Raw genomic sequence first — 14,327 nt, forward strand, 5'->3', positions numbered from 1 at the left:
ATATTCTGTTTTTACACAGACACTTAGCTCTGAATCCCTAAATCCTCGTATGACTTTAGGTCTCACACTACAACTAGTCTGTGGAATGGGCCGACTTTGAAGTTAATCATCTCCCAACCCCAAACCACCACCATCTGAACAGTGAAGGCACCAAATTAAGAGCTTTCCAGTCATGCCTGCAAAACTTTTCAGTGTGGATGCCCTTACTTGGAGAAGTGGGTAATCCTTGCGCTTTAATACAGGCTGGTAAATAACACATTTAAACAGATACAGTAAGCTTGTGTCATCCAACTTTTCTACAGGTTCACTGTTGCAGATATGGGAACTTTACTGACTTTGGTCATACAGGCTCTCCTCTGGCCGTACTTTTTTGTTAGCGTAGTTTTAAAAACTTTCAGCAGCAGCTCACCGTTTTATTCTCAGCCATAAATGTTTGTGTGAATAACTGCAGGAAGGGGAGGGGCTAAGTGTCCATTATTGCAGTGTTGCTGTCCTAAGAAGGGCAACAATTAGGGGAGATGAAAACAGGTCATTTATAGCATTTTTTTATGGAAAGCGGTCATTTAGAATATCTTTTGTTTAAAAGAAATGTAAACACCAATTACAACCCTATAAAGAGTGTTTTTGGATTTTAGATGAAGTTATTGTTGGCTTACATGGTATTGCTCCCAACATTGTACCGAAACAACAATTTCCCTCTGGGATTATTAAAGTATTTCTGATTCTGTTTCTGAACATACCAACCATAGTATTTTAGTTAACATTACCTAATTTTAGCATATAAGCTGTTGGTAGCACACTAAAAGGAGGAAATTAATATGGTAGTGTTAACCTCTAAGCTAATTTCAATGTTTTAGCTGCTGAATGAAGAAAGCTTATTTTAGCTAGCAAGCTAAAGTTAGCATTTTAGCAAAAAAAATTTTTAACCCAGGTAAAAGTAAACTCGGGTAACTCGTGCTGTCCCCACTGCGCTGAAAGCTGCAGAAAATGCATTTGTATCAGACTAATGAAACCTGCACTACAGCTCCAGTCCACCAGGTGGCGGTAATAAGAAATCATAGGCCAAACGAGCAAAGTAGGGATGCACCAATCCACATTTTTTCCACTTCTAAATCGATAACTGAATTTTGATATCGACCAATAAAGACACTATTCCGATACCAGAGCTCTGTTTGCTTTAATGTATTTTTTTTTTAAATAAGAGATTGTAATAATTTCTCCCTACAAATATTTATATGTACAAATGTAAGCATGTTTAAGCCAAAAGACAACAAGAGTATTAGGTCAGAAAAACAGTAAAAATCCTAACCTGAAGACAAATGTGCCGCTGTGAGAGCTTCAAATTGACTTAAATCCAAGACAGATACCCATAAGGGCTAAACTTCTCTACTGTTCAAAAGATTTTTAACCTCTATTTGAATCACTTCTGATTTTAAAGTAGATTATAAATAACATGTATTAATATTATTAAAAGTGGGTTAGCCGCAGCGCAGCTCTGCTTGCTGGCTGCTAACCATGGAAGAGATTTCCTGAGTTGAGGCAGGTCTCATGAGAGCCGGACTAACACGGCTCTGTTCAGGAAATCCTTTCCACGGTGGCTAGCAGAGCAGCCGGCAGAGACTCTGGAGACTTTTAGCTGAAAACATCAAAGCACTGACATAACTTATGGATCAGAAATGTCTTTGGGTTGGATCCAAATCTTCCCATCCGTAACATACGTTGTTGTCGGCACCCAATACTGGATCGGCCCCGTCCCTAGAGCAACGCCCTACTGAAAAACAAAACTAAACATCAAGACCACACATCAGCAATAGCCTCATCCCTCAATAATCCCAGGGTAATCTGAAAGTCCTGCCCCAAGACCAGGACCTTTAACCCAGTAAAGTGCGGTCCCGAAAATTTTTAATTACTTGGGTAAAATTGTATTGAAACACAGGTGGCTTTTCAAATCTTAGGTAATGGATGAAAGTTTCTTCAATTGAAAAAGGGCCAATACCATTTCAACGACTTGTTGCTTATACACTGTAGCCACATGTTAATGGTATTCAGCCCACCAGGGCCACCATTAGCTCTTTAGCGCCCAGCTGCATGACGACTCAACCTTAACGGAGGTCTGCGGCTCCGGACCACTCATCTTGATGCACCAACTGCAAAGGTGAAGCTTGAATGGGTTCTTTCTCACTTAAAAACACCTTAAAACTACTTTTTGTGATAAAGGGTATAAAATTGATAGATTTGTAAACCATCTCCCTGCTGTTGCTTACTCCTCCAAGCAGCGGGCGCTTTAGCCTTGCTGCACACAGCCCCGCCCATTGAACAAAGTCCCAGGCTTGTAGAAAAGTCCTACCCTCAGACCAGGACCTTTTCAAACTAAAGCCCCAGGAATGTGAAATTTCATGGAAATTTGTATCACATGTAATGGAAAAGAGCCTAATATTAACCAACTGGCATGTTGGTCAACCAGCCATCTTTAGCGTGTTATCAAACAGCAGTTTTGATAAGCACTCTAGATCAGTTGCAGTTCAGGATCCCCTTGAGAACTCAGATTTTTCAGCAGATCAGCTGTCCGTACACTAGTTTTTAATGAATTATTTATCTTCTCAGTCTGTTATGAAGGTCTGCAGAGGCCTACTAATTAAGCACTCAGGTTTGAACCAGGAACCACCAAAACTTGCAGGACACCAGCCCCTGAGGACCTAAGCTGGCAGTTAAGCTAGTTTGACAGAAGTTTCCTTTCTGACCCGTTTTCACCCGACGGTCCGGCTCCTTTCACAAATCAGCGGACAGTTTAGGTTTGGCAAAAGTTCCGCTACTTTTTGCACATAAGAAAACATTTAATCTTTTCTAGTTTTCAGCTTTTGCTACGTTAAGAGAACAGTGTTTACTATCCAACACTTTCCTCAATACACTTCAGCCGCAGTAGTTTTGGACTGCTTTGAACATTTTTGAAAGAATTCATTTTGCGGTTATGTTCTAAATGACCCAATTTTCAAATGCAATACCTTGTGACGTGGTGCAAAAAAATTAATAAACCTTTATTACCTTTCTTGTTAAGTACTAGGTGAAATAAACAGCAGTTTTTTTAAGCGGTTCATTTGATACCTCTGTTCAATAACCTAGATCATTTTACTCGGTTTAATGATTTTTAGTGAGTTAGATAGACTGCTCTGTGACCCACGACTGCTTCAGAGAACTAGTTTTAATACATTTTTAATAGAGAACTAGTTTTTAATTAATTTTTAATAAATAGAGGACTAGTTTGTAATAAATTGTGTTTTATCAAGACATTTTAACGGTCAATCGAGCCATAAAGTAGGGAAACACTTTGTTATTTACATTTCTTAAGTAGTAATAGACAAGTGAATGTGTAATTGCAAGTCACAGCTTTACAAAAAGTAAAATACACCTGAAACCGGTGATAAAATCTCTGATGGCCTGTAGGTTTCACGACACTTATGGTTGAATAGTGTTGTGTCTGTTAAGTTTCTAAAAAGCTGAGCATGGCATAACTTAACAATGAGATAAAATTGATTCCTGACAGAAATGGTTTAACCATTAACTCTCAAAAGTTGTGATTCACTCAGGTCAGAGGTGGAGAGAAGAAATCTGCAAAGTTTCAGGAAGCCATCTTTGCCTTCAACCGTTTTCTAGGACAGATGTGGACTTGAATGAATGCCTTTATTTCCATAGTTATGTGTAACATTAATATTAAACCGTTGCTGTCGTGTAAAAAGTTGCCACATCGCAACCTGCAGCTTTTTAAATGGAGCCTCATGAAACTAGAACTCTTGATAACCATTGAGCAAAAATTGTTAGATGGTGAGTTAGTCACCAACTCGGTCTAAAGCACAACGCACGCCTAAAAAAACTGAATGATTCTCAATTTTTAAACGAGTGATCTACTTCTTTGACATGTTTCACTCACACCGTGTCAGAACACGGAGGGAAGAACGTCTTTGTCTGATAAATTGGATTAGATTAAAATATGCAGAACATGGGGCCTCGCTGTTCAAGTGACCCACCCTGCTCCTCACCTCACATACCAGGCCCCAAAAGCCACTTTAATATTGTAGGTTAGCAGGTCAGCCGACGGCGTGTAAACGCATTAACCATTAATCAATTAATCCCAGTCGTCGCTGCGTCCATTAAACTACACTCCTCGACCAAATGTTCCGTCCGTGCGTCGAGCGAGCGAGGCAGAAGTCTTCCCGGAGGCCTCCGGGCAGACTGCACCGTCACCGTCTGACTCAGCCGGCCAGACATGCTGTCGGCGTCACGGACACGGCGCGATCAGCCCGGCGGGGCTGGATCAGCCCGGGCCGGGACAGCTGGGCGAGGGTTGGTCGGCCCGGCCGAGCAGCACCACAGCGTGATAAGATGGCCGCCCGAAGCTCCACGCCACGGCAGGAGGGCCGGGCCGGGCCGGGCCCCGACCGCTGCAAATGGCAGCAGCGTCGAAGCCGAAGCTTGAACGAATGAGAAATGTAAGCGATTCATTTAGAGCTGGACGGAAACGTCGTGTTACCAGAACCTTCCCTCGGCGACGGTTCCAACGGACCGGAGCGCGGACTAACAGGAGTGGCAGCCATGCTAGCTAACAACACGCCACCCGCAGACGGGCTTCATCTGCGGGGAGACGCGCGGAATTCATGCGGCGACCAGACTTCTTTTACTAACCTTCCTCCCCCCACCGTGTGGAAATTATCCGAACAGTTCTTACCATTTTCTTAAGGGGTTTGTCCGCACTGCGTCGGTATCAGACTGAGGTTTCTCGGGGTGAAAGGTAGCAGGGAATGTAACGGACCGACCGGAGGAGGAAGAGGAGGAGGAAGGAGCAGGGATCCGAAAGGCGGGGCTAGAAGTGGACGGCTCCCTTCTTCTTGGGCTTCAGTTCTGCTTACATGGAAACTTCGTCATGTGGAGAGACTGGATTAATAACGGGGTTTCGTGCGTTTGTAAACGAACATACACGTAGACTGACTTCCAGAAGTAGCGAAGTCAACCTCCTGGTATGGCCATGCGGGATCCTCGAGACACTTAAAAGGGCATTTGGCGCGCGCGCACATGTTCACAGTAGTCATGTCCGGTTACCGGGATCACGATCAGCTTTATTTGCCAGCTATGTGAACACATAGGCATTTGACTCCGGGTTGTACAACACTCACCATGTTCTTACTTGATACAATAAAACAATACAGTAAAAAAAAAAAAAATCATGTACCTTTGGAGTGATGCAAGCACAGTGCAGAGAATGCTGGATAAAAGTAGTATACGGTGTTATGTATACACCAGGTAGGTGAGTTTGGTAGGCAGCAATATGATAATATGAACACTAAAAATGAACGGCACTGAAACAGAATAATGGATGGTAAATGTTAGCCCATAAACAGGCGGCTGAATAGAGACTGGGTTCTTGCACAGAGGTTTTTTGTTTGTGTTGTCAGAGTCAGCTGTTCATTAGAGTGATGGCTTGTGGGTAAAAACTGTTCCTGAATCTGTTCTTTTTAGCATACAGCGCGAGGGGTAGGAAGGATCTGCAGTGATGTTTCTGGCCTGTTTCCTGACTTTGGAAATATACAGGTCCTGAATGGAGGGTAGGTTGGCACCAGTTATCTTTTCTGTGATCCTGACTGTCCATTAAAGTCTGCGCCTGTCCTTTTTGGTGGCAGGTCCAAACCAGACAGTGATGGATGGGCAGAGGCTTCCAGGGCAGGCACAGGAAGTACATTCTTTGCTGGGCCTTCTTGATGATGGTGACATTGTTGAGCTCCCACTTTAGGTCCTGGGATATAGTGGATCCCAGAAACCTGAAGGTTTTCACCACACACACAGATCTGTTGAGTATCATGATAGGGGGCAAAGTGGGGAGGGTATTTTGGGATAACAGGATGATTGTAAAGCATTTGAAGCAGGAGGGAACTTCACACAGCTCCAGTGATCTGTTGAAGATCTGTGTGAAAATGGGAGCCGGCCGGTCTGCGCAGATCTTCAGGCAGGATGGTGACACACCGTCGGGGCCAGGAGCCTTCCTGATCTTCTGCCTCTGGAGGAGCGGGCGCACATCCTCTTCCCATATTGTGGGTGCATGTGGGGGCGCAGAGGAGGGTAGGTGGGAGCGTGGTAATCTAGAGAGGTGACTACTTGAAGATAGTGTTAGAGCATCAGAGACGTGAGAATCTGGGGTTGTCAAACCATTCAGCTCATCAGCCAGTCGTTGGGTACCAGAGTATGGGGGGTGGCTTCCATGTCTGCAGGCCTCTCCACATCACTGTAGGGCTGCAGGGCCTCTACTAGCTTTTCACCTCTTTGCTGCTTTCATCTCTAGTTGTGTGTTCCTGGCCTGGATGTATAGGACTCCGATCCAACTTCTAAAGATCAGGGAACAAAAACTTGTTTAAAAAGTTAAATTTTCAAAAACACATCCCAAATCTTCACAGTGATATGAGTTACTAGAGTTTTTGTCAGTTAAGAACCAAATATCAACTCAGGGAACCCTACCCATCTCTCCTGGTCATCTTCACAAAAAAAAAAATCACTTTTTCCCCCTCAGTTACAGTAAAGGTCTAATTTTACAGCACTGATCAGGCTTTTCTGGGCTGATGCCAATTTCCACTTGTTTTGCTCATTCCGGTTTTAATCAAAAGAGGAAAAATGTACTACAGCTTCCTTAATAGAGGTAGAAGTTATGCCCATGTACCTAAGCATAAGTCACCACCCTTTGATTTAATTTAACTCACAAATAGTGCAAAGTAGCACACGTATGATAAAAAAAAAAAAAATAATTGGATAGGTCCTCTGGACGGGCTTTTCTATGTTGAAATGTTTTGTCTTTTTTCTCCAGGAGGTGTCTACAGTCGGTAGAGTTGTAGGTAAACTCAATCTTGTAAGCAGTGCCTTTGCATAGTGGAAACTAGTAGCACATGTATGCTGTATGTAATTAGAATGAACAGATACAAAATGACTGATCTGCCAATATCCCCAATCAGAGTGGATTAAAGGACAAGGAGAGGATGATCTCTTGTTGTTCAATGGTTAAATTTTTGCCATCTAGTAGTACATAAAAAAATGTGAATATTGTGCAAAAGTGCAACTTTCTTTGCCAGCTATCTCAAATGGTGAAACTCATGTTACATAGCATCATTACACATATACTGATATATTCCAAGGCTTTATTTCTTGTAATTTTGATATTTATGGCTGCAGATAACAACAACCCACAATTCAGTGTCTCAGAAAACTAGAGTACTATGAAAAAGTTCATTATTAGAAACTCATGGTGTCACACCCTAATCAGATAATTACCTTAATACACCTACAAAGGTGTCTTAAGCCTTTAAACGGTCTCTCATTCTGGCTTAGTAGGCGACACAATCATGGGGAAGACTGCTGACTGGACAGATGTCCAGAAGACAGTCGTCCAATCCTTCACAAGGAGGGGACGCCACAAAAGGTTATTGCTGAAGAAGCTGGTTGTTCAGAGTTCTGGATCCACGCATATTAACAGAAAATTGAGTGGAAGGAAGACGTGTGGTAGAAGAGACACCATACAATGACAAATACTAGACACGAGCTACAAATGCAGCATTCCTTGTGTCGAGCCACTTCTAATACTTCCCTCTGCAGACAAGTATGGAGATGCTGATTTTATTTTCCAGCAGGACTTGGCCCCTGCCCACACTGCCAAAGGTACCAAAAGCTGGTCCAATGACCACGGTGTTCCTGTTCCTGACTGACCAGCAAACTCCCCTGACTTGAACCCCAAAGAAAATCTCTGGGCTGTCGTAAGAGGAAGATGAGAGACATCAGAACCAACAAGGCAGATGATCTGAAAGCAGATATCAAAGCAACCTGGACTTCCTGAACACCTCAGTAGAACCACAGGCTGATCTCCTCTATCCCATGATGCACTGATGCAGTAATTCATGCAAGAGGAGCCCAACCAAGCACTGAGTGCATAAAATGGACAAACTTTCCAAATGACATTTGAGTTCAAAACTTCCTTTTTTGATTGGTCTAATGTGACATTCTAATTTACTGAGATGCTGAATTTTGGGTTTTCTTTACCTGTAAGCCATAATTATTAATATCACTAGAAATAAAAGCTTGAAATATTTTATTGTGTAATAAATCTAAAAAAAAAACATAACACTTCCACTTTCTGAAATGACTTGCAAAACTATTGCACTTTTACAATGTTCTATTTTTTCATATATACTAGTTTGTATCAAAATTAGTATACAAAGAAATCTTGGATCTCATAATATTGTGCTCTGGTACCTCACATACTGCTTGAATATTTCCACATACTGTTCTTTCTGCATGATGTCATCTACACTGCAAAAATAATATGCCCCACCCTACATCTCTGATCTTACTGCCCTGTTCTCTCAGGTCAGCTGACCTTTTACTCTTGTTGGTGCCAAGAACCAGGTGTAAGCTCAGAGGGGACCGCGCTTTCTCTGTAACTGGTCCCAAACTCTGGAATAATTTGCTTGCTGTACATCAGGCAGGCTTCTTCTTTGACCATTTCTACATCTCTTTTAAAGACTTTTTACCTTGGTTTTTAATACTCAAGAGGATGTTGTTTGTTAATTTCATACCACAGTGTTCTATGTTTATTTTCCTATATTGTTTTTATCAATATTACTGAATTATATGCTGTTTATATTTGCATTTTTTGTACAGCACTTTGGTCTCAATAAAAAAAATTGGATTGGACTTTGAAAACTCTTCGGATCTCTGTTGGAAAACAACCCTGCCATATATCCATGCTTATATAAGATGGGTTATATGTTGGATGCCACACTTTTTGATAAAAATGAAAACTATCAACTATATATATATATATATATATATATATATATATATATATATATATATATATATATATATACCTGGACAGGTCCGCGATAGACTGCCAACCTGTCCAGGGTGTACCCCGCCTCTCGCCATTGATAGATGGAGATGGGCATCAGCACTCATCGCGAACCCACAAGGAGAAAATGGATAGATATGTATATGAAGAAATTACGTCCCAAACCAGATACTTTCATGAAAAAAAAAAACCTATAAAGGGGTTTATCCGAAGTCACATAGAAAATGAAACAGAAAAACTAATGCTGCAGGCTGCTTCAATTTGCTGAAAAGTCATTATAGCAACTCAAGATGGTCTGTTTGTCACCCCACATCCTTAAATGCATCCCTGGCCACATCAGGGCTTGCTCCTTCTGGGATCATGCATGGTGTCTTAGGGTATCTCCTCCCAGAACCTGACCGGAGCATCACTGGGTTCCTGGACAATCTGAGGTGCAACCTGGTGGTGTTGGATCAACCAAAGCTTGAAGTACCAGAGTTGTTCTATTGGATTTAGATCATGGCAGCGTGGAGGCCAGTCAATGCTTCCTGCATATTCTTGCCACATAAGGCCAGGCATCATCCTACACCAGGAGGAACCCAGGACCTACTGCACCTGTGAAGGGTCTAAAACAGGTTCTAAGGATTTCCTTCTGAAACCTAACAGCAGTCAGGGAGCTATCATTAATCCTCCACAGGTCTGTGTACCTCCCTGGAGATGCCTCCCCAGAGAAACACTGACCCACCATCAACCTGATCTGGCTAAACAATGTCGCAGGTAACAGAACGTTCACCTCAGCCTTTTCAGAACCTTTCACGTCTTTCTCATGAGCTCAAAGTGAATCTGCTCTCATCTATGAATAAACAGGGAGCTGATAGCAAACCTGCCGGTTCTGGTGTTCTCTGGTAAATGGTAGTGGAGCTCCATGGTGCTAGGTAGTGAGGACTAGGCCTGGTAGAGGGCAGCAGGTCCTCAGGCCATCCTCATGAAGTCCATTTCTAATGGTTGGGTCAGAAACTTTCTCACCAGTGGGTTTCTGGAGGTTACCTTGTTGAGCTCTGCCAGAATCCATCCGGTTCCTCGTCTCCTGGATTCTACTGTTGGGAGACAGCAAACCTGGCAATAGCGCGTACTAATGTGACATCCTGGTTGGACTGCTCGTACAACCTCTGCAGGGTCCAGGTATCGCCTCATACTACCAGTAATCTCACTGACCCTGGTCAAATCCACAAAAAGCAGGTAAAATGAAAGAAAAATGCCGTGTAGCCTTCGGCTGCAACACCATTGCTGTTTTTGGGGTCGTCCCACTGTTTGCCCCTTTAGAGCTCCTGTTAATGTCATTAACACTCCCCTCTCTTACAGAACTGATCAGATCAATACAAGTTTAACTGATTTCATATTATTTTCTGATTGAAAAGGGTTCCTTTCAGTTTTTTGAGCAGTGTATTGTGCAAAGCTCACCAGTCTCTCTTGCATGAAAACACCCAAAAAAAACATGATGCTGCGACCCCCCTGCTTTACAGCTGGGATGTTCTCAGCCCTGCAAGCTTTTGTTTTTCCTCCAAATGTAACAATAGTAATTTAAGGCCAACGTTTTAGCCCCTATTCATCAGATCACAGCACATGCCTCTGAAAATGAAGGCATTTGTTTCTTTATGCATTTGGAAATCTGAAATCTACCGTTGCTCTTGAAATAACATCTTCTCCCCCTCTAGTGGCCTTTAGGCCCATGTCAGCACCACTCCTTTCATTGTGAATATTGCCGCACCCTGACCAACTTAAGCTGGGTCTTCTCAAGATCTTTCAACTTTGTTCTGTGGTTGATTCCCACATTTCAGACCAAACCCGTCCATCTGTGGGACACCAAAGTCATCTTCCGCCTGAAAAGTCTGATGGCTGGATACTAGAGGGCTCTCCTACCTGCCCATGCAAAGTCAGAAATCTGCACATTGACCAGAAGAATGAAAGAAGAAACACTTGAAACAGAGTAGCAGTTTCAGTAAAAACTCACTTTATTTTTTACATTAGAACATTAGAAGTTGAGGGGAAATAGCAGTCATAAATAAGGACAGTGAAATGAATGCTTCAACTAAATAAATACAGAGCGTAGGAGGGGGGGGGGGGGGGGGGGGGGGGGGGGGGTTGCAGCAGCTCCAGTGTAGTGTCTACAGCTGACATTCATCCAGCAAACACACCACGATCAGCATTAGCGAGCAGGAATGTAGCAGAACAGTGTACAAAAACATCAAAGACAGAAAGTGGTGCAGTAGTCAAAAAAAAACAACAACACTAGAACTACAATCCCACTACGGCTGAGGCAACTAAGTCTTCAAGGAACAATTCACCATTTCAGAATGAACTTGCTTTTTTTGTCAGCAGGAGACATCTAACTTTACCCTCAAGTCATTTTTCAGAAAGGAATGTGAAAAACAACAAATTAAAGTATGTGACGATGGAACAGACGTGTTTGTAGGCCAATATAGCAGCAGAAACTTAAGTTATCAGTAGAGCTGCTTTTCTTCAGTAATGAATACTGTATTACAGAAGACTAAGAACCAAAATGATGGGAGGGCTTGATTCTGCTAAACATCGCGGTTCTGTCTGAAAGCCTGAGACCACAGGAGTCAGTTCAGTCCCTGCCCCACGGCTCAGTAGAGCAGAGATTATCCTCCAAATAAATTGACTTTTTTTTTTAAATAACTGCCATTTATCTGTTCTTATTAACTTCACCATATGTTTGTTTTTATATCAACATCTCGTCTGGGGGGAAAGGCTATTGCCTCAAAAACCTTACTAGGAACTTATATATAACAAAAAGGCAATAATTTGACCGAATAGAACATTTCCCCCAGATCTAGGGTTTCTTCACATGTAGCTAAACAACCGTAGCTGTTTATGGTTGATATAATCATATTTAACTTTTTTTCAATGTCCGAGGGGGGAAAGCTTTGAAGCTGAATATTTAGAAGGATCTGCATGGTAATGCAACACAGTTAGTCTAACATCCAAATCAAAATGTTTGAAAAAACTAAATGTCTTTAAAACATATGAAGTTTAAAGAAAACCTTTAATGACTATAATAATACATTTAAAAGGAACACAAATATTTAGGATCTGATCATAATGTATGGCTTTCACTTTAATTTCCCTTATGTACACTTGAAAATGCTACATTGCTGCCAAAATAAAACCCTTGATTAAAGTAGGAAAAAAATACTCTATAAACCACAAACGGGTTCTGTATATTTATAAAATGGTTTCTAGTTTAGGTTAACAGATTCAATTTGTTTGACATACTTCCATTTTAGCTGAAGTGAGCATAATGTTCCCACTCAGAACATCGAGCCCGTCAGCAGATCGTTTGGAAACGGGCAGAGCCAACCAAGATAATGATCATGGGGCAGAGAAACGGGAGAGGAACACAAACGACAAAAGAACTACTGTCAGACTTTGCATTTTTAAAAAGTTTACATCCTTATGAAAACTTCTCTAGTGGTTGCAAGGGTGTCCATTCAGATTTGAACAGTAACTGAAAAACTGCCCAAGAAATTTCAGCTGCAAACAACGGCCGTTCAATCAGGCCAGTTCACATCTATGTACATTTGATCATTTTCATCGTGGCAGCAGACTTCAGCTTTATATGTGAGCGTTGAAAAATAACAGAGAAAATCCTCTACATTGATACAAAAAAGTTTCCCTTTAGAACTAACTTTTGTCCCTGAGCAAACATAAAAAGCCTCACTGGAGTTTTAAGTTCAACTGTCAGTGCAAATGTTCCTCAGTGGTTTTTGCCTTTCAAAGGGGAAATTAGCAGGGACTCTACTGACTCTACCGTCCTACAGCACCATGTCTGTGTTCTCAACGCGCCTGCTGACAGTCCAAAAGAAATGCCCTGCAGACCTGAAGGCCACAGGAAGAACCTCACAGCTTTTTTATAAAGTTAATAAATCACAGCAGATGCAACAAAAATAACACTCTCTTTTGTGAGCACTAGAGGACTGCAGAGCCAGGACTGGGGATCAAGTCTAAGATCAACTCCACCGTTGTGGAACATTTGCTCAACAACTTGTAATTTGTCGTTTTTGAATACCTTCTTTGCATTTTGTTTTTCCATCTGTAACTAGCCTTTTACAGCCTGCTGTCTGCATCCACCGGTTAACGAGGGTCAAAGGTCACCAAAGAACAACATCAATACTCTGTGTGAGTGGTGTTGTAGGCTCAGGAGCCAGCAGTAGAGTGGAGGGGCGAGGTCACTGTCGGGAGCGTTTGGCAGGTGGAGCAGAGCAACGTTCTTGGAGGCCGAGCCGGCTGAGCTCAGAGTGGAAAAACTGCTGCAGACGGACGCCGGCCTTCGCCTCGTTGGTTTGACGAGGATTATACTGAAGACAATTGGAGAACATCAACTCCACATCTGAGATGTACTCCCCTGCAGAAACACAGAGGGATACGGCTTTTTGTCCATCTCTCATTATAATGCAAAAACTTTAGCAGAGAATTTACATTTATGGCTGCTGTTCCCTTAGCAGACAGGTGCTGTCATATCATTAGAATAAGCATGAAAAAGTTACTTTTTTTCCAGTAATTTCATTCAAAAAGTGAAATTTGTATATTATATTCATTCATTACACACAGACTGACATATTTCAAATTATTATTTATAATAATAACGTTATTTATAAAGCGCTTTGATACATTTGATGATTATAATTGACAACTAATGAAAACCCAAAATCCAGTAGCTTTTATTAAAATTTTTATATTACTTAAGACCAATACAAAAACAGAATTTCCAGAAATGTTGGCCAGCTGAAAAGTATGAGCATGAGTATGAGTATTGCTGTAAAGGCTCCCATGGTACTCTGAGGTAGCCGAATGCTAGACAGCTGTGTTTGGACTCCAGCTGATTTTTCTCAGTATCAATGATGCTCACGAACCTATCCAAATCAGCCTAACCCTATTACAGTCAGTTAAATGAATATGAATCACCTGTAATTAACCACATTTTTGAAAAGTAATTTTAAGAATATGCGGGGTAAAAATAGTCACTGACATCTGTCAGTCTTGAAAGTGTATAAAGCGATTTCTAAAGCTGTGGGACTCCAGAGAACCACACAGAACCATTCCCAACCCATGGAGAAAATATGGACCAGTGGCTGGTCTACAAAGATTGCTCCAAGAGCTCACTGTTGACTCATCCAGGAGGTCAGAGAAGATCCCACAACAACAGGGTTACTTTTCCCACATATGGCCAGGTTGGTCGAAATAGTTTTTTCCCTTTAATAATTGAAATCAGAATTTGAAACTTGCTTTTTGGATTTACTCAGGTTATCCTTTTCTGATATTAAAATGTGGTTGATAATCTTAAACGTGCAGGTGGGGAAAAAAGCAAAAGAGGCTGTCATTGCGTATATACAGCTGTGACATCACCTGGTTTTTAATCACGAGAATGAATTTAACTAAGATTTTCCAGAAA

General features: G+C 41.8%; 1 protein-coding gene across 2 annotated transcripts in view; it reads right to left on the minus strand.

The window, feature by feature from the left end:
* Positions 1 to 10,842: 10,842 nt before the first annotated feature.
* baz1a (bromodomain adjacent to zinc finger domain, 1A) overlaps positions 10,843 to 14,327 on the minus strand; it is a 42,354-nt gene continuing 38,869 nt past the window's right edge. For both annotated transcript variants that reach the window (XM_021307134.2, XM_012879700.3), the window contains exon 30: positions 10,843 to 13,280. In XM_021307134.2, coding sequence (XP_021162809.2) covers positions 13,105 to 13,280 — 176 coding nt within the window. In that variant the 3' untranslated portion in view covers positions 10,843 to 13,104. The remainder of the gene's footprint in view (positions 13,281 to 14,327) is intronic.

Source organism: Fundulus heteroclitus, chromosome 19 (assembly GCF_011125445.2).
Source record: "Fundulus heteroclitus isolate FHET01 chromosome 19, MU-UCD_Fhet_4.1, whole genome shotgun sequence".
Classification (NCBI taxonomy): Eukaryota; Metazoa; Chordata; class Actinopteri; order Cyprinodontiformes; family Fundulidae; genus Fundulus; species Fundulus heteroclitus.